The 21,192-nt window shown below is 41.3% G+C and overlaps 1 protein-coding gene across 3 annotated transcripts in view; it reads left to right on the forward strand.

The window, feature by feature from the left end:
* TGFBR2 (transforming growth factor beta receptor 2) overlaps positions 1-21,192 on the forward strand; it is a 78,812-nt gene that overhangs the window by 52,561 nt on the left and 5,059 nt on the right. For all 3 annotated transcript variants that reach the window (XM_056520079.1, XM_056520080.1, XM_056520081.1), the window contains exons 4-9: positions 4,848-4,934; positions 7,098-7,263; positions 10,314-10,504; positions 11,358-12,151; positions 13,900-14,041; positions 18,683-18,810. In XM_056520079.1, coding sequence (XP_056376054.1) covers positions 4,848-4,934; positions 7,098-7,263; positions 10,314-10,504; positions 11,358-12,151; positions 13,900-14,041; positions 18,683-18,810 — 1,508 coding nt within the window. The remainder of the gene's footprint in view (positions 1-4,847; positions 4,935-7,097; positions 7,264-10,313; positions 10,505-11,357; positions 12,152-13,899; positions 14,042-18,682; positions 18,811-21,192) is intronic.

The following is a 21,192-nucleotide window of genomic DNA, read 5'->3' on the forward strand; positions in this document are numbered from 1 at the left end:
TTCCTTTTCTAGGATATTTGGTCTCTGGCCAGGGACTACAGATGGATCCAGACAAACTCTCTGCCGTCTTAGATTGGCCACGCCCCTCCGGACTCCGTGCTATCCAACGCTTTTTGGGGTTCGCCAATTATTACAGGCAATTTATTCCACATTTTTCTACCATTGTGGCTCCTATCGTGGCTTTAACCAAAAAAAATGCTGATCCCAAGTCCTGGCCTCCTCAAGCAGAAGACGCCTTTAAACGACTCAAGTCTGCCTTTTCTTCGGCTCCCGTCCTCTCCAGACCTGACCCTTCCAAACCCTTCCTATTGGAGGTTGATGCCTCCTCAGTGGGAGCTGGAGCTGTTCTTCTACAAAAAAATTCTTCCGGGCATGCTGTCACTTGTGGTTTTTTCTCTAGGACCTTCTCTCCAGCGGAGAGGAACTACTCCATCGGGGATCGAGAGCTTCTAGCCATTAAATTAGCACTTGAGGAATGGAGGCATCTGCTGGAGGGATCAAGTTCTCCTGTTATTATCTACACCGACCACAAGAACCTCTCCTACCTCCAGTCTGCCCAACGGCTGAATCCTCGCCAGGCCCGGTGGTCTCTGTTCTTTGCCCGATTTAATTTTGAGATTCACTTTCGTCCTGCCGATAAGAACATTAGGGCCGATGCTCTCTCTCGTTCCTCGGATGCCTCAGAAGTTGAACTCTCTCCGCAACACATCATTCCACCTGACTGCCTGATCTCCACTTCTTCTGCCTCCATCAGGCAGACTCCTCCAGGAAAGACCTTTGTTTCTCCTCGCCAACGCCTCGGAATCCTCAAATGGGGTCACTCCTCCCATCTCGCAGGTCATGCGGGTATCAAGAAATCTGTGCAACTCATCTCCCGCTTCTATTGGTGGCCGACTCTGGAGACGGATGTTGTGGACTTTGTGCGAGCCTGCACTATCTGTGCCCGGGATAAGACTCCTCGCCAGAAGCCCGCTGGTTTTCTTCATCCTCTGCCTGTCCCCGAACAGCCTTGGTCTCTGATTGGTATGGATTTTATTACTGATTTACCCCCTTCCCGTGGCAACACTGTTATTTGGGTGGTCGTTGATCGATTCTCCAAAATGGCACATTTCATCCCTCTTCCTGGTCTTCCTTCTGCGCCTCAGTTGGCTAAACAATTTTTTGTACACATTTTTCGTCTTCACGGGTTGCCTACGCAGATTGTCTCGGATAGAGGCGTCCAATTCGTGTCTAAATTCTGGAGGGCTCTCTGTAAACAACTCAAGATTAAATTAAATTTTTCTTCTGCATATCATCCCCAGTCCAATGGACAAGTAGAAAGGATTAACCAGATCTTGGGTGATTATTTGCGACATTTTGTTTCCTCCCGCCAGGATGACTGGGCAGATCTCCTCCCATGGGCCGAATTCTCGTATAACTTCAGGGTCTCTGAGTCTTCCTCCAAATCCCCATTTTTCGTGGTGTACGGCCGTCACCCTCTTCCCCCCCTCCCTACTCCCTTGCCCTCTGGTCTGCCCGCTGTGGATGAAATTTCTCGTGACCTTTCCATCATATGGAGAGAGACCCAAAATTCTCTCTTACAGGCTTCATCACGCATGAAGAAGTTCGCGGATAAGAAAAGAAGAGCTCCCCCCGTTTTTTCCCCTGGAGACAAGGTATGGCTCTCCGCTAAATATGTCCGCTTCCGTGTCCCTAGCTACAAGTTGGGACCACGCTATCTTGGTCCTTTCAAAATTTTGTGTCAAATTAATCCTGTCTCTTATAAACTTCTTCTTCCTCCCTCTCTTCGTATCCCTAATGCCTTTCACGTCTCTCTTCTCAAACCACTCATCCTCAACCGTTTTTCTCCCAAATCTGTTCCTCCCACTCCTGTTTCCGGCTCCTCGGACATCTTCTCGGTCAAAGAAATTTTAGCTGCCAAAAAGGTCAGAGGGAAAAATTTTTTTTTAGTGGACTGGGAGGGTTGTGGTCCTGAAGAGAGATCCTGGGAACCTGAGGACAACATCCTAGACAAAAGTCTGCTCCTCAGGTTCTCAGGCTCTAAGAAGAGGGGGAGACCCAAGGGGGGGGGTACTGTTACGCCGAGCGCTCCGGGTCCCCGCTCCTCCCCGGAGCGCTCGCTTCACTCTCCCCGCGGCAGCGCTCCGGTCACGTCCTCTGACCCGGGGCGCTGCGATTCCGCTGCCAGCCGGGATGCGATTCGCGATGCGGGTAGCGCCCGCTCGCGATGCGCACCCCGGCTCCCCTACCTGACTCGCTCTCCGTCTATTCTGTCCCGGCGCGCGCGGCCCCGCTCCCTAGGGCGCGCGCGCGCCGGGTCTCTGCGATTTAAAGGGCCACTGCGCCGCTGATTGGCGCAGTGGTTCCAATTAGTGTGTTCACCTGTGCACTTCCCTATATCACCTCACTTCCCCTGCACTCCCTTGCCGGATCTTGTTGCCTTAGTGCCAGTGAAAGCGTTCCTTGTGTGTTCCTTGCCTGTGTTTCCAGACCTTCTGCCGTTGCCCCTGACTACGATCCTTGCTGCCTGCCCCGACCTTCTGCTACGTCCGACCTTGCTTTTGCCTACTCCCTTGTACCGCGCCTATCTTCAGCAGCCAGAGAGGTGAGCCGTTGCTAGTGGATACGACCTGGTCACTACCGCCGCAGCAAGACCATCCCGCTTTGCGGCGGGCTCTGGTGAAAACCAGTAGTGGCTTAGAACCGGTCCACTAGCACGGTCCACGCCAATCCCTCTCTGGCACAGAGGATCCACTACCTGCCAGCCGGCATCGTGACAGCAATATTAAATATTTTAGGAAAAAATCTGTAATTTTTTGTAATCCTAATCAAGTTTAAAGTATTATTCCAATTTTATGGACAATTGGCCTGCTGGAACTCTTGGACATTACAAATGGGAAGGTTAAAGGGGTTATCGAGGGATAGAAAAACACAGCTACTTTCTTTCAAAAACCACGCCCCATCTGTCTCCAGGTTGGGTGTGGTACTGCAGTTTAGTTCCATTGAAGTGAATGGAGCCAAGTTGTAAAACCACACACAACCTGGAGACAGACGTGGAGCTGTTCTATTTCTGGATAACCCCTTTAAGGTAATGCACCCTACTATATTGTAACATGTTATATTATAAACTATTTAACACTGTGCCATTAAATAGTTTGTACAGGCTATGCAAGTAAAATCCCCTAAACACTAAAACATTGGTTCCTCTGAAAGGGAGGCAGTGTTTAGCCAAACCAGATTTAACATATACAGACACACTGGTTTCTCTCTGGAGGAAATGTGTCAGTGTGTAGGGTGTTTAGGTCTATGGAGGCTTACAGAAGAAGCCTGTGAGATTTAGTCAAGGACCTCACGACCTTGAATTAGGCCACAGGCCTCAGATCTTGCTTAGCACGCTGGCTGCTAAATTGTTATATATTTAGGGGACTGCACCACACAGTTGGGAATTGCAGTGCATATATACATGTGTACCCTACAGCTGGGAATTGCACTATTCGAGACTGACTGGGTAAGAATTGCATGTCAAACTTGAGAAACAGGACTTTTGGAACGGTGGAGAGAAACAGAATTTGGAAAGTTGTGAAACACTAATGCTACTTAATTTATTTTTGTTCCTTTGTTAAACTGTTTCTTTAAGTGGAAAATATATACAGCTCACCCTTATAGTGTTTGGTCTCTTCTGCTCATCCAGTCTGGGTGCACGGGAAACGTGGCCGCTCCACGAGGCAAACAATACAGGAAGAGATCACTTGAAAAAATCCATAGTGAAAGACTCCAGCACTTCCAGAGTGGATAAAAAAGTGTAGAATTTATTCAATCTCCGTGGAGGTAAAAACATGCATAGAAGGCAGGAAAATACGATAAAAACCAACGTGTTTCGTTAGCCTTTGTCAAGGTATGACAAATACTTTGACAAAGGCTAACAAAAAGCGTCGGTTTTTATCGTATTTTCCTGCCTTCTATGCATGTTTTTTTTTACCTCCATGGAGATTGAATAAATTCTACACTTTTTTTATCCACTCTGGAAGTGCTGGAGTCTTTCACTATGGATTTTTTCAAGTGATCTCTTCCTGTATTGTTTCTTTAAGTGTAAACATTTTCGATAAAACCTTCTTGAATTGGAAAATTGTGAATCCTGCTCCAGCCTACGCAAAGAAAGCTTGAAACCTTGTAAAAGATTGTGGCAAACAGATGGTTAACACTTTCACAAGATGAAGGCACAAAGTAAAGATATACACAAGTTTACTGTTTTTAAGTTACACACGTTTCCTGCTCTTCATTTGTGCCACACCAATAAGGGCAACATTCAGGACACTTACATGTAGGGACTATTATCACCATCATGTCATACTGCATCCCCCTTACCACTGTGCCAGCCCAAGGAGTGTGGGAGGTCTGGTGGAAAGACCCCAACCACTGTAACCAGAACACACCATGACACCCAATGATTACTACCTCCATCCTCCACCCACTGGGCCTCTGCCATCACACACACGTCTCCCTGGGCTGCTTCTACTCACACTTTCCCCTGGGCTGCTGACATTTTATAGTTAGTTTAGTTAACCTTTTACAGGGCACCATTGGTCAGGAAGATCTTACCTTTAGTACAGTTGTGAAGAGCAAGTTATCTAACACGAGGGAGAAAACTCATAGCTCTGGAAGCCATTTTGCACAGCATGCCAATTTATACATAGCCTAATAAAGCCATACAGTTATTAAAGGTTTATGGGTGTCAATTGATGTTGGTGCTAAACCTGGTGTCATTAAATACTTTAAAATACAGAATGTACCAGGGACCCGAAAAAAGTCCAGGTGTGTAAGTCAATTCAATTTGTTTTTACTTTCAGAAGAAAGTTATCATCAGAAAGTTACAGCAAGTCATAAAAGGAAAGAAAACAGTGGAAACCCAAGACAGAAATCAAAACCATCTGAAAGTAAGTCAACACTTTAGCTTTACCGTATTTTTATTTTCTTTTGTTTATTAAATATGTTTCTTTACATGTATTTGACCTTAAAACGGACCATATTATTATTTTAGTATCATTGGTAAGGCTGGGTTCACATATGCCCGACATCCAGCATAGGTGAACTGATGCACCAACTGATGACAAGTTGTCATCACTAGTCTGGCATCAAGCATCCATTGTTCTCGTCTGGTGCCCTCAGGCGTGTCCAACCAACCAAAATTGAGACGCTGGATGATTGGGAACTGTCCCATTCAAATGAATGTGATCTGTTCGAGCATCGGTCTCCATTCGGTGCACGCTGGAGGGATACTATGCCAGATGCCTAATATATGTGAACCCAGCCTTAGATGTATGTCTGTTAGAAGGTTGAGTGTGCTTTATGGCATCGTAAATGAATATCAATTCACAGAAAGTTCATAGAATGTTACAGACTCCAGGAGGTGATGTTGTGATTCCTCTCTCTAGGAGGTGATAGGGGAGAGACTTTTTTTGTGTGTATAATGTTCCAAAGAGAGGCAAGAAGAGGCAAGGGGGGAGGGGGGTGGCATTGCTCCCTTTATAAATGCACAGATCTCAAAAACTGTGAGGGTTATTTATTATGGATCACATACCCTTTTTCTGGCCTAATGTGCTCATACCTTTTGCATCTCTCCCAGCCTCTCCATACCCAGTAACTTACTTTATAGCCAAATTTTCATGTGTTTCCTATGGAGAGGGCAAGAGTAATCCAACATCCCTGATCCAATGTTTTCAAGGTTCCATACCCCGTAGACAGTCTAAGACGGATGTGCACCTTTAAAAAGGTTGTACATGCACAAAGCTCATTCATTATCGAAAAAATAAGTAATTTTTTGGAGATTTACTTGGCACTTTATAAAAAGGGGTTTGGTATTAGTCGAAAAAACAAGGAGCTTGTGCAAAATTTGTTGATATTCCTCCAGAACACTATTCTTTAAAGGAGTTCTGTGGTAAAGCATAACTTATCCCCTATCCAAAGGATAGGGGATAAGTTATAGATCGCAGGGGTCGACCGCTGGGACCCCCCGCAATCACCTGAACAGGAAGCTGCGGCCGAAACACACCTTTCCATGTATCTATATTGGATACATAGAAGGGGCGTGTTGTCCGCCGCTCCGTATGGGGGTCAGCACACCCCCTTCCAGCAGACTGCCTGAGCCCCGTTCAGGAGCCCGGGACATGGGGGTTGTCAGCAGTCAGATCCCCCACGATCCATAACTTATACCCTATCCTTTGGATAGGGGATAAGTTATTTCACCACATAACTCCTTTAAAGCAGTGGTCTTAAACTATGGCCCTCCAGATGTTACACAACTTCAACTCCCAGCATGCCTGGACAGCCATTGGCCACAGTTTGAGACCACTGCTTTAAAACCGTTATGTAAAATGCCAGTCATTTAATACATTCTGCCAATGTGTCTAGTTTACTATGTAATGGCTCCAAAATATTATTCTGACACATCTGTTGTAGGGTTAGTTTAACTCTTCAGGTCTTGAATAAAATGCAGTCAATAAATAAAAAGCCAGGAGCAGATCATAAGCAGAGGACATGTGCAATTCACTTTAAGGTTTAGTGAGTTGTGCATTCAGAGATGGCATTCTGCATACCTTGGTTGTAACAAGAGCTTATTTAAGTTATTATTGCCTTCTTGTCATCTTGAACCAGTCTGCCAATTCACCACTGACATCTTCCCTCTCATAGTGTATGAAGTGCACTCACAAACACCAGCACCCGGGACTCACCGCTGATATCCAACACTAACCCTTTATATGCCATGATCAATGCTGATTACGGCATCTAAAAATGGAAGTAACAGTTAAGTTAGGACACTCATTGGACCCTCTGCAGCGCAATTGCATGGTTCAATAAGTTAAGATGGCAGCCAGAGGTCTCTTCCTTACCTTTGTGCGGCTCCATGAGGCTGTTCTTGTACAGTTTACCTCAAGCTGACATTTTATAGTCTATTACATTACTACTAATTAGACACATATAAGCTTTCCCCCTCAGAAAGTGAACGCTTTAATGGGTTTACTCTTAATGTTACCTCATTACTGATGTTTTTTGCAGATGTTTCTATGTATGCGTTTACATGACTCTATTTTATTTTCCAGATGCAACCAGTCTTTCAAGTATTCCTGAAGACTTTAAATTGCGTAAACTATGCATGTTTTGTGACAATTTGACGTCCCCATGTAAGCTTAAAGAGCCAAATTGTAAAAGCACATGTGGTATAACCTCAATGTGTGAGAAAGTAGATGAAGTGTGCGTGGCAATATGGTAAGGCTCAGTCTTTTTTTTATCACTTAAGGGTACGTTCACACGTACGCAGATTTGAAGCGTACCCTAAAGGGGAGTTTCGGCATCAGAAAATTATATTTCAACAAAACTACCACACCCAAGATATTTAAATTATTAATGTATATGGCTTACTTGCCACTTTTTTAGGTATGCCTTACTAGTACCGGGTTGGACCCCCTTATGCCTTCATTCTTCCTGGCATATTTTCTAAAAAGTGCTGTGGAAATATTTCTCAGACATTTTGGTCCAAGTGGACATGATGGCATCACGCTGTTGCTGCAGATTTGTCGGCTGCTCATCCATAATGCTTGTTTCCTAGTCTATTAAATCGCATTGGATTGAGATCTGGTTACTGTGGAGGCCATTGAAGTACAGTGAACTCATTGTCATCTTCAAAAAAACTATTTAAGATAATGTAAGCTCTGTGACATGTTACATTATCATGCTGGCATCAAGTCGCCATCAGAAGATGGGTACACTGTGGTCATAAAGGGTACTAAGGGGCCCAGAGTGTGCCAAGAAAATGTCCCCACACCATTACACCACTACTAGCTTGAAGCATTGACACAAGGCGGGATGGATCCATGTTTTTGTGTTTTTTATGCCATATTCTTACCCAGCCATTTGAATATCATATCTGGAATCACAACTGATCACACCAGGCAATGGTCTTTCAGTCTTCTGTTGTCCATTTTGGTAAGCCTGTTTGAATTTTAGCATCAGTTTCCTGTTCTTAGCTGACAGGAATGAAACCCAAAGTTGTCTTCTGCTTTAAAGTTTAGTGAGTTGTGCATTCAGAGATGGTATTCTGCATACCTTGGTTGTAACAAGAGCTTATTTAAGTTATTATTGCCTTCTTGTCATCTTGAACCAGTCTGCCAATTCACCACTGACATCTGAAATCAACAAGGCATTTTTGGCCGTACAACTGTCTCTCACTGGATTTTTTTTTCCGGACTATTCTCTGTGAATTCTGGAGATAGCTGGGCATGAAAATACCATTAGATTAGCACATACTGAAATACTCAGACCAGCTATCTGGCACCCACAACCATGCCACATTCAAAGTCTTCGCCATTCTAATGTTTGGTTTCAACTTCAACAATTTGTCTTGACCGCATCTACATGCCTAAAGGCAGTTTCTGCCAACTGATAAGCTACTTGTATTAACAAACAATTGAACAGGTATACCTAAAAGTGGCCAGTGAGTGTTTGTCTGTGTATATATATATATATATATATATATATATATATATATATATACTAGCGCCACCTGCACTTACCTGCTGCTACAGGGTAGTAGTGTTGGTAATACTGTTTACTCTTTTTTGCTATGTGGCTCCATTCCCTAGTTATCCCTGAAAAGATTTAGCAGATACACATCAGGTCCTGGTCGGGCTGAGAGGAGTAGAGATCTCCATACACAACACAACAGCAGTGGCTGTCTGACCAGGACCTGCTCTGTATCTGCTCCATGCTGGAGGTGCGGACCTATAATGATGATGTCACAAATATCACAGATATCTGACCTATACATATGGGACGGTCACAAGGTCACATGTATAGAGCAGATGTGGCTGGGCAGAAGAAGGCACCGAGGGGCTGGGAGAGCTTTATTTGCATATAAAATTTTTGGGCATAACTAGGGAACATGGACATGCAAGAAAAAATAAGAAGAAATGTCCAGCGCTGTATAAGGAGTGAAATCAGGAGCTCTTTATTTTCGGATGACATGGATACACACAGGAGCAAACTCCAACGGGTTTCGGATCAGGCTGGATCCTTAATCATGGCATGATTAAGGATCCAGCCTGATCCAAAACGCATTGGAGTTTGCTCCTGTGTGTATCCACCAGCACTAATACTATGTACCAGCAGGTAAATGCTGGTGACAGATGCCTTTTAAAGCTAGAAACACCAGTGGGAGTGGGAGTAGCTAGGTACAGATGCCACCAACAATGAGTGATACCACTCGCTATTCTCCAGCACTTTTGACAATTCTTAAAGGGTACCTCTCTTTAAATAAACTTTTGATATATTTTAGATTAATGAATGCTGAATAACTTTCCAATAGCATGTTAATGAAAAATATGCTTCTTTCTATTTTTTTTTCCTGATCAGTCCTGTCAGCAAGCATTTCTGACTCATGCTGGAGTCCTAAACACTCAGAGCTGCCAGCCTGCTTTGTTCACAGCCAAAGCAGGCTGGCAGCTCTGAGTGTTCTCCTTTGTGAACAAAGCAGACTGGCAGCTCGTAGTGTTTAGGACTCCAGCATGAGTCTGAAATGCTTGCTGCCAGGACTGGTAGGGAGACCCCTAGTGGTCATTTCTTCAAAGTGGAAAATTAAATAGAAAGAAGCATATTTTTTAATAACATGCAATTGTAAAGTTATTCTGCATACATTAATCTATAATATATCAAAAGTTTTTTTGATGAGAGGTACCCTTTAATTTCCTTGGGAGTGGACTTTAAGCAGTGTATGTTTCTTTTTCTCAACTATAGTTTTGTTGAGAGGGGAGAATTGAAACAGGTGATTAAAGATATTTTAAAGTATCTGCCTGATATAGCCCTACTTTTTAGGCTATGTTCACATGATGGAATTGCAGGATTTGCAGCAGATTTCAGTGGGATTCTGCTGCTTTGTTCACATAGAAGAATTTCTGTGCTGAAAACATTTGTGGTGGAAGTTAAAATTCCATGTCTATTCTTTCTGTCGACTCCGCACGGAAATACATTGCTGTTTATGAAATGGAGCATTTCCGAGTAGTTCTAGCCCCGACATGTTCTGCCGATGCTCCGCTGTCAGGGGAATGTCCACACACAGATATTCCGTGTGGACATTCCCCCATTTTAACATAGCCTTAGGGAATCTCTTAGATGTCTTGCAATAGAGAAATGAGGAAGGTGAACAAGTGCTATGAGAACTGTAACTGAATATCCTTTGATTATGGTTTATAAATTAATTATGTTAGCATTCTCAATGCTTCTTTTTAAGTTCTGATGTATATTTTGCTTTATTTTTATCTAAGGAGGAATAACGGCACTCACGTAATTGAAGAAACACTGTGCCATGACCCTGTAAAACCTATATATGGCCACAAGCTTGATGACTATAATAACAAAGAATGTGTCATGAAAGAAAAAGAGACGGCTAAAGGAACTATGTTCATGTGTTCCTGCAAGGAAGAAGAATGTAATCTTGATTTCATATGGGAAAATGGTACGGACTTTGCCATTATATGTTATTTATTTGAACTATTCTATAATTTTCTTCCATGTGCTCATTGTCCTCTTATTTGTTGGTTAACTAGGTAAAAAAAAAACTTCCTGCAGTGCAATTTGTTTTATTCCAGCTCAGCTGCATATATATATATATATATATATATATATATATATATATATATATATACTGAAAGTGGAAAAAAATGCTGGAGTGCCTCTTTATCTCATTGTAATAATTTTGTAAAATATGACTTTATTATTATTACTATTATCCCAGCCATGTGTAAAAAAATATATATAGCCCCATTTGCTGGTTTTATAATTGTTTTGTATTGTCTATGTGCTGTATTTACCATATTTTTCGCCGTATAAGATGCACTTTTTCTTCCCAAAACTTCCCCGTCTTATATGGCGAATACACCCCTATCGCGGCGGTCCCTGCGGCCATCAATGGCCGGGACCCGCGGCTAATGCAGAACATCACCGATCGCGGTGATGCCCTGTATTAACCCTTCAGACGCGGCGATCAAAGCTGACCGCCGCGTCTGAAGGGAAAGTGACACTAACCCGGCTGTTCAGCGATTTCACCGCGGCGGTCCGGAACAGCCCGACTGAATAGCCGGGTTAGTACTTACAGGACATCCGCAGGTTGAAGACCACTATTGGGTTCAAAATATTTATTTTTTTAGATTTTGCACCTATAAATTGGGTGCGTCTTATACGCTGGTGCGTCCTATAGGACGAAAAATACGGGTATGTGCAACAAGATTATAAATTTGAATCAAATTTAGAAAAAATTGACAATTATTTGAAGTGTTTCTTATTTATTTATTTATTTATTTATTTTTTAGAAAATGAAGCATGGCCAGACACAACATTTGTGGCACTTTCAAGTTTACTTCCCCCAGTTATGATCGCAGTAGCAGTGATTGGTATTTTTTATTGCTACCGTGTGTATAGGAAAAATAAGCTCAGCAAAAAGTGGGAAAATAACCAAAAATGCATGAGGCACCAGAATATGGACTGCAGTGATGACTGTCGTATGATGATTGATGATGATCGCTCGGACATAAGCTCCACTTGCGCCAACAACTTGAATCACAACACTGAGCTACTACCTATTGAACTAGACACTTTAGTTGGGAAAGGCCGTTTTGCAGAGGTGTATAAGGCTAAGCTCAAACAAAATACTTCAGATCAGTTTGAAACTGTAGCTGTTAAAATTTTCCCTTACGAAGAGTATGCATCCTGGAAAATGGAGAAAGAAATCTTTTCTGACATAAATCTTAAGCATGAAAATATTTTGCAATTCTTGACTGCTGAAGAGAGGAAAACCGATGTTGGCAAACAGTACTGGCTTATCACAGCTTTCCATTCCAAAGGCAATTTACAAGAGTATTTATCAAAGCACATTATTAGTTGGGAGGACTTGTTACAGCTTGGTTGCTCTTTAGCTCGTGGTGTCGCACATTTGCATAGTGACCATACACCTTGTGGAAGACCAAAGACACCAATTGTTCATCGAGACTTAAAAAGTTCAAATATACTTGTTAAAAATGACCAAACCTGTTGTGTTTGTGACTTTGGATTATCCCTTTGGCTTGACCCTTCTCTATCAGTGGATGACCTTGCTAACAGTGGGCAGGTAGGTTACATAAGTGAATCATTTCCATACACTGTATACATAACAGAAAACACTCCACTACTGAAGTATAGTTTTGAACCCATATTAAAGTGGAGTCAACAAGAACAATGCACATACAGCAGTCACTCTTAAGACCCCCAACCTTGTTAGAATATACAACAGGCTTAAGTGGGCCCTCACTCTTTCTTAAATTCTAAATTTATTAATATGAGAATAAAGCAAAATAATGAAATTCCTTATAGGTTATCACGCTCATGTTTTCAGCGATATATATATATATATATATATATATATGTGTGTGTATATATATATATATATATATATATATATATATATATATATATATGCAACAAATTCCCACCTTTTATCGTAATGCCATTTTGGTTCCAACATTTTGCACTTGTTAGTGTTTTATAAAATATATTTGAAGAGTTTTTTTTACAAAATCACTGCATAGACAAAGATCAGAAGATAACACTCTGTCTACATGCCACCACCACTAGAGGATGCATGAGAGCTTGCTGCATAATGTCTTATTATAAATGTTAAAGGGGTACTCCACTGGAAAACATTTTCTTTTTGACCAACTGGTGCCATAAAGTTAAGCAGATTTGTAAATTACTTCTATTAAAAAATCCCAATTCTTCCAATACTTATCAACTGCTGTATTTCTATTTGAATTTCTTTTCTGCCTAACCACAAGTGCTCTCTGCTGACACCTCTGTCAGGAACTGTCCAGAGTAGGAGCAAATCCCATAGCAAACCTCTTTTGCTCTGGACAGTTCCTGACGTGGACAGAGGTGTCAGCAGAGAGCACTTGTGGTCAGGCAGAAAGGAAATTCAAAAAGAAAAGAACTTCCTGTGTATTATACAGCAGCTGATAAGTACTGGAAGGATTGGGATTTTTTAAATAGAAGTAATTTGCAAATCTGTTTAACTTTCTGGCCTCAGTTGATTTAAAAGAAAATGTTTTCCAGGGGAGTACCCCTTTTTCTGGAAGTTTTGATACATTTAAGTACAGGCTGGAAACAGTCTGCAGAACTTCTGATGAGGAATATTGAAGTGGCAGTTAATTAAGAGGTGATATTTTTTTTTTTGTTTTCGCTTGTATTTTTTTACTCTAGTTACAGCCGGTTTTAAAATACACAGAAAACCCAGTTTAAGCATTATGTACATTATATGTTGCTGGATGGCTGGTAAAAAATATTTCCCTTCTGGTCTCTAAGCTGTCTCAGCAGGACATGCCAGCTCAGCCAATCGCTGTGTCCATTGTTTGGCTGAGTAAGCAGGTCCTACGCAGATTATACATTTTAAAAGTAGGAACGAACAGAGACCTGTGAGAGATTAGAAGGAGCTGGAATGGGAACTGCAGCGGACCAGGGTAGGTAAGTATGACTTTTTTTTTATTTTTACTAGCCCTCCAGCAACATATAAAAATGTACTATGCTGGAATACCCTTATAATGTATTTTGGTATTCTGTTAGCGCCTAAACTCCCTCTAGTGGTAGCTACATTATATTTTTACAACTATATCTATGCAGGGGATCAAGAAATCTGTATCAGATAAATGAACTCCTGACCACTATAAAGATATAATAGGAATTTTATCTAATAAGAACATTTATTTACATAGTGTCCAGTGGTAGATATCCACTTTAAACTTGTCATAACAGATGTACTTAGGTCTACATTCATTCATGTTTCTTTAGCGGATTTGCTGTTGAAGTTCTCACTGCTTTTATCACCAGGTTGGGACTGCTAGATATATGGCCCCAGAGGTCCTTGAATCAAGAATTAATTTAGAGAACATGGAGTCATTTAAGCAAGCAGATGTGTATTCTATGGCACTTGTCCTGTGGGAAATCACATCCCGCTGTAACGCAATCGGAGGTAAGTGAAACGTGGATGAGTCTGTTGTGCCTTCATTATTGTGGTGCAGGAAAGTACAATTCCCCATTCATCTGTGATGTAGAGAATAATGTAAATGTGAGCCGTTCGATTATCCTACTTTCCTAACTACTTTGTTGCTCCAGCTATCTATCAATTTAATAAACAGGGAGGACGTGATGGGCTGAAGCATGAAATTTGCTAATAATCATTAGAAATGTATACAACTTGCCAAAAAAAAAGCTTTAATCTAATTACTTCCTTAAACACAAGGACCCCCCAAAGTGCTGGCCTGTCACTAGAAATGATATTGAAGAAGTATGCATGTATACAGATAGAGAAATATAGCTTTTATACTGCACTTGTTTTCTGCTATAGTGTCAAATAAGGTAAACTCAGACGACTGCATTAGTAACCATTCCATGGCATGCGGATGCAAATGAATATACTTCATCGTACAAAACAACCCTTAGAATGCCCCTGCAGTGTCTTGACTTTCTAAAACAACAGGAGTTGAATTTATCCTATTTCTTTAGTATTTTCATTAGTCCGGCCTAGTAAATATACTGTAGGAATATTTACCGGTCCTCCATTCCCTGGAGGTCCTGATTTGTAAATGCTCTGTTGCTAAATATTATTTAAAGGTTACAATAACAAACCACTTAAAAAGCCAAAATATTATTCAAATCCTGTACTGCAATGCTATATGTGGATATCAAAGGTGTCTGGACAATAACCTCAAACTATAGTTTTGTATGTACTTTATGGTGGGTATTAACAGTTCATTACATATAAGCATCTGTATTCTAATGTAGGTTACACTCTCTCACCTTCTTACAACTCTTTCTGTCATTAAAGGGGTACTCCTGTGAAAAACTTTTTTTTTTTTTTTTTTTTTTTTTTTTTATAAATCAACTGGTGCCAGAAAGTTAAACAGATTTGTAAATCACTTCTATTAAAACTTCTATCCTTCCAGTACTTTTTAGGGGCTGTATACTAAAGAGAAGTCCAAAAAAGAAATGCATTTCCTCTGATGTCCTGACCATGTCATTCCTCTCTGCTGACCGCTGCTGTCCATTTTAGGAACTGTCCAGAGCAAGAGAAAATCCCCATAGCAAACATATGCTGCTCTGGACAGTTCCTAAAATGGACAGCAGAAGTCAGCAGAGAGCAGTGGGGTCTTGACATCAGAGGAAATGCATTTGTTTTTTGGATTTTCTTTAGTATACAGCCCTTAAAAAGTACTGGAAGGATTAAGATTTTTTTAATAGAAGTGATTTACAAATCTGTTTAACTTTCTGGCACCAGTTGATTTAAAAAAAAAAAAAAAAAGTTTTCCACGGGAGTACCCCTTTATTGTGGTGTTGTACATTTTCAAACTTTTATTATGGAAGGGATTAAATCACATTTATTAACTCTTTTTTTTTGACACTTGTATAGCCCCCATAGGGAACTTTACCATTCAATCTACTGAAGACACTGATCAGTTCTATGCCAGAGCATAGCATTGATCAGTGTTACCGGCGCTCCACTGCTGCTGCCTGAATCTCAGGCATGGAGCAATAGAGCGACGATCAGACAGCGAGGGAGAAGGTAAGACACCTCCCCCTGTCCTCTCAGCTGCTCGGGATGCGGCAGTTCCGCTATGGCAGTCCCGATCAGCCTACTAAGCTAACCGGCAATAGAATTAACCGCCTTTATACACCATGTTCAACTTTGATCGCGGCGTCTAAAGGGTTAATGCCAGACATCAGCCCAGTCGGCAATGTCCGGTATTAGCCATGGGCCCTGGTTGCTGGGTATGATGCGCGTAGTGGACATGAATGTACGTAGTGGACATGAATATGACTGGGTCTCTTTAAATGGTGACATATTGTACTTTATATAAGTGGTGCATTTTTGTTGACACATGCAGCATTTTTAGTGAAAAACTCCAAAATATTGTGAAAAACTGGAAAATTTCTGGCGTTTTTTCTATTTTTAATTTTTTATGGTGTTCACTGTGCAGTAAAAGTAATGTTATATTTATTCTGTGGCTCAGTACGATTATGGTGATACCCATTTTATATAGCTTTCTATGTTCTTTTTCCTTTTTTGAGCAAAATTCTTTTTCAGCAATTCATTTTCCAACGGCCATAACTTTTTTATTCTTTGTCCGACGTCATTGAGTGAGGGCTTCATTTTTGCGGGATGAGCTGTACTTTTTATTGGTATTATTTTTGCGATACATGCAACCTTTTGATCTTTTTATTTTGCTATGTGTACCAAAATTGGCAAATTTTGCGTTTTATTTTATTTTATTTTTTTACTGCGTTCACTTTTGCAGGATAATTTACATTATAGTTTTATAGTACACATCATTATGGACGTGGCAATACTTAATATTTATATGATTTGGGTTTTTGATCTTTTTTGATGGCAATACATGGTTTTATTGGGAAAGGGGCATTTTTTTTTTTTTACACTTCATACAACCTTTTATTATTTTATACATTTGTACTGCAGCACAGTATGACCGGCTCTGCTGCAGATACTACAGACTGTGCGATCCATCCTGTGGCTGCATCTCACAGGCTTCCGTAACAGGCAGACAGGAGGTCATCACCTGACCTCCTGCTGTCATAGCAACCAACGGCGACCCGCAATGGTATCACAGCGCCGCCGTTGGTAAACAGCGGCCACGCTCCCCCTGTCAACACCATAGAAGCTGTGATCAGGATTGATCATGGCATCTATAGGGTTAATGCTGCCGGGACCGATCGCGGCCTAGGCAGCCGGCTGTGATTGACAACCAGGTCCCGCAGCCAATCTCCTGCACTGCCCGCGGCAGTACAGGAGATTGCTAGGACATATGCATACATCCCAGCACGCGAACATGTCGGGTGCTGGGACGTATGCATAGGTCCTATAGCGGGAAGGGGTTAAAAAAGTAAATAATGGGGGATTTTTTTTATTTTTTTGCTAATTTGCTAATGTCAGTATGGCCTTATTACATCCTTCTAATTTTTACTACAAAGCTAGTATATGTATCCTAAGACCCAGCTGTGTCTGTAGCATCTAGCATCATGGGATTGGTGGAAAGGAAGAAAGAAGACACGTCCAACTTTCTTAACTGACTACACAGTGCTAACCTCCTGCATAATTTCTGTACATCTACTTTCCATTCAAAGACTTTCAGAAACACCCTTGCAGGATTATATGGGGACCAGTTGGGATGTTTTTTGTGATTTGGTGGTCAACCAATAGTCAAGAGAAAATAAAAGGGGTTCTTTGAGACTTTAACTTAGATGACCTAACATAGAATAGGCCAGCAATGGTGAGAGGTGAAGATCTGACCTCGGGCACTCCACAACAGCACAAGTAAGGCAATGAAGAAAAGCTTTGAAGTTAAAGGGTAACACTGATTTTATATAATAAAGATAAGAACTCACCAAATCTTTTATTGGTACATAAATACTTAGAACTTCTTTCTATAGAAGCGCCATTCTCTGTTTTTGTTCACTACAATTAACGTTTCAATATTTTTATGATTAAATCCCTGTGTCTGGCAGAATAGATCTTTAATATACATCTTTTAATGAAAGTGTGGTATGGGGTGTGAGATGCAGGGCAGATGGAATTACCATAGGGGCAGATGGCATTAACCTCTTGTATTTGTGACGGCAGGGTGTGGTTTATCCTCAATCCCACCCGAAGGTATACTGCTGGATCCTGGGCTAGGCACTGGGGCAATAATGACTCCGACACCAAGTTACGAACAACGGTAGCTTTACTGAGTGACAGATGGCACAGTCTATACAATGTAGCCAGGCCCACAGAGGTGACCAGTAACTTCAGAGACCTTAAGGGCTTGTTGGGACTTGCAGTGGTTGTGACTTGCAGACTTTAGCTTACTTGTAGACTTGTAGCTTGTGGCTGCAGACATGACTTGAGGCTTCTTATGATTCCAGACACACTCTTGGGCTTGACTGCACCTCAGCAAAGACTCAGGAACTAAGAGAGAGAAGAGACTACTTCCGGGGCTTTTATGGGGGAGACTCTGGTAGAGTCCTATTGGTCACCCTTAAGTCATCTGGTCACTGATACCTCCTGGGTAACAATCACATGACAACTCACATGACAACCGGTGATTACATGTTAACCTTTCTTAAAGATACAACACTCTTATATACATAACATAGGGGATAATATACAATTACAGTAGAACAGATGCAGGGGGGCCCCAGGAAACACTGCAGGGAGGCCGCCTGACAGGGCAGCAAGGGTACGGGGTAACAACTTCCATACTGGGCCACCACAAAAGGTTGGTTGTCAAATATTGCAGCAGTCATCAAATATCTGAATAGCCGGACATTTGCTATTTGATATTTCTAAGCAGTAAAATGTAATATGATACAAAGATAAATTGACTTTTGGAGTCTTTTCCGATATATATCTGACACAATGGAAATCTAGCTTAAAGACATTTTCTCATTTAGGGTACATTCACACATACAGGATCTGCTGCAGATTTGATGCTGCAGATACTAATGTAATTAAATGATTGCCGTTCACTGATCCCATGATGATTTACATATAAATGACTTATTGTGTATATGGCCTAGTGAAGGTGGTTGATGATTAACAAATATATTCCTTTCTCAGATGTAAAGGACTATGAACCACCATTTGGCTCCAAGGTTCGAGAGCATCCATGTGTTGAAAGCATGAAGGACAATGTACTTAGAGACAGAGGTAGACCGGAAATTTCTAATAGCTGGTTAAATCACCAGGTAAGATTTTGCCTTCCACATTTTATATGTTGCTGAATACAATATGATATATTGTCTATGTAATACAAAAATATCTATTGTAAAATATGAGAAAATACCCATTTTATCCATAAATATATTAATGTGATCCCCAGAGAATATGTTATGATAGGTCCTTACAAGTCTGATACTTGCCCCTGTGATCTCACACTTGTGGCAACTCTAAGGAAAGAGCAGGATTCTTAAGCTTCTTTACAGCAATGCTGTTTTGGGTACTATATGATCTGAGAATCGAAGAAGAAATGGGATCAGCGTTAGGATAGTGGAATAGTTGTGGTAAAGCTTGGGAATAAAATTAGACATGTGTATATTTTTGGGTGAAAAAATGCCGTCCCTGCAGCTATTGCCTGTGTGTCTCTGTGAGGAGACCAAAAACAGGAAGTGAGGGCAGGAGAAGTAGGGCTCTGTGCAGGCTCCTGGGTTGTCAGTCATCCTGATGTGTGAGCCAGGGGCATGTTATAGAGCCTCATTTCACAGAGCCCTGCTTGTCCTCAATGCACAGAGCCCTGCTTGTCCTCCCTGCACAGAGCCCTGCTTGTCCTCGGTGCACAGAGCCCTCTTTTGTCCTCAGTACACAGAGCCCTGCTTGTCCTCACTGCACAGAGGCCTTCTTGTCCTCACTGCACAGAGGCCTTCTTGTCCTCACTGCACAGAGCCCTGCTTGTCCTCACTGCACAGATGCCTTCTTGTCCTCAGTGTACAGAGCCTTGCTTGTCCTCAGTGTACAGAGCCCTGCTTGTCCTCACTGCACAGAGCCCTGCATGTCCTCAGTACACAGAGCCCTGCATGTCCTCAGTACACAGAGCCCTGCTTGTCCTCACTGCACAGAGCCCTGCATGTCCTCAGTACACAGAGCACTGCTTGTCCTCAGTACACAGAGCCCTGCTTGTCCTCACTGCACAGAGCCCTGCTTGTCCACCCTCACTTCCTGTATTTGGTCTCTGCACAGAGACACAGCTGCAGGGACAAGACAGAATGTTTTCTCCCAAAAAGATCCACATTTTTTAACCAATGTATATTACAAATATTCATATTATGTTATTATCTATATTATATAAAACATTTTGCAAATTCTGTATGTGTGAGTTGAGAATCGCCTAAAGACACACTGTTTATGAAAGAGTTCATATGTGCACAAAAAAATTGTGTTTTTGTAAAGATTTAATAATCAAAGTTGATAAGTTGCAATAAAACTGGGTTTTCATGGTTATTATTGCTTTGGGTGTATGAAGGGTAAGGAGGAAGAGAACCTCACAATGGTGACACCAAATAGACACTCTTCAAACTCATTGGGGGAGATTTTTCAAAACCTGTCCAGAGGAAAAGTTGCCCAGTTCCCCATAGCAACCAATCAGATTGCTTCTTTCATTTTTAACAAAGCCTCTGCAAAATGAAAGAAGCTATTTGATTGGTTGCTATGGACAACTGGGCAACTTTTCCTTTGCACAGGTTTTGATAAATCTCCCCCATTGTATTGGCATAAATGTTAGATAACTATCTTGCTCAGTTGCTTTATATACATGCATTATTGGCCTGTCCTAAGTTTCCAATGGGAAGATGGGGTGAAACCATTGAAATGCAACTGCCTTAAAATTCTCTTCCCCCTATATCTGTTGTTGAAGAGTTGGGGAGCCACCATGTTTAAAGGTTGGCTGGCCCCCCTAAAACTGGAATGTTGAAAAAAATGTGTCTAACTTCTATGGCCAGCTTTAGTTACTTTTTTTATGGCTTTCCATTGACACCCTTAAAGGGGTACTCCCCTGGAAAATTATTATTATTATTATTTTTTTTTAAATCAACTGGTGCCAGAAAGTTAAACATATTTGTAAATTACTTCTAATTAAAAAGCGTAACCCTTCCAGTACTTATCAGCTGCTGTATGTTCCAGAGGAAGTTCTTTTCTTTTCTTTTTGAATTTCCTTTCTGTCTGACCACAGTGCTTTCTGCTGACACCTCTGTCCATATCAGCAACTGTCAAGAGCAGGAGAGCTTTGCTATGGGGATTTGCTTGTACTCTGGACAGTTCCTAAAATGGACAGAGGTATCAGCAGAGAGCACTGTGGTCAGACAGAAAGGAAATTCAAAAAGAAAAGAACTTCCTCTGTAACATACAGCAGCTGATAAGTACTGGAAGGGTTAATATTTTTAAATAGAAGTCATTTACAAACCTGTTACTTTCTGGCACCAGTTGATTTATAAAAAAAAAAATGTTTTCCAGGAGAGTACCCCTTTAATGACAATAGCCTGTTTTATGACCATCTACATATAAGTACAAATGTAGTAAAACAAACTTTGTTATTTGATTCTAAATGATATGTGTTTTCTACAATTATTTAATAATAA

The sequence above is a fragment of the Hyla sarda genome, chromosome 5 (assembly GCF_029499605.1).
Source record: "Hyla sarda isolate aHylSar1 chromosome 5, aHylSar1.hap1, whole genome shotgun sequence".
In the NCBI taxonomy this organism is placed as follows: Eukaryota; Metazoa; Chordata; class Amphibia; order Anura; family Hylidae; genus Hyla; species Hyla sarda.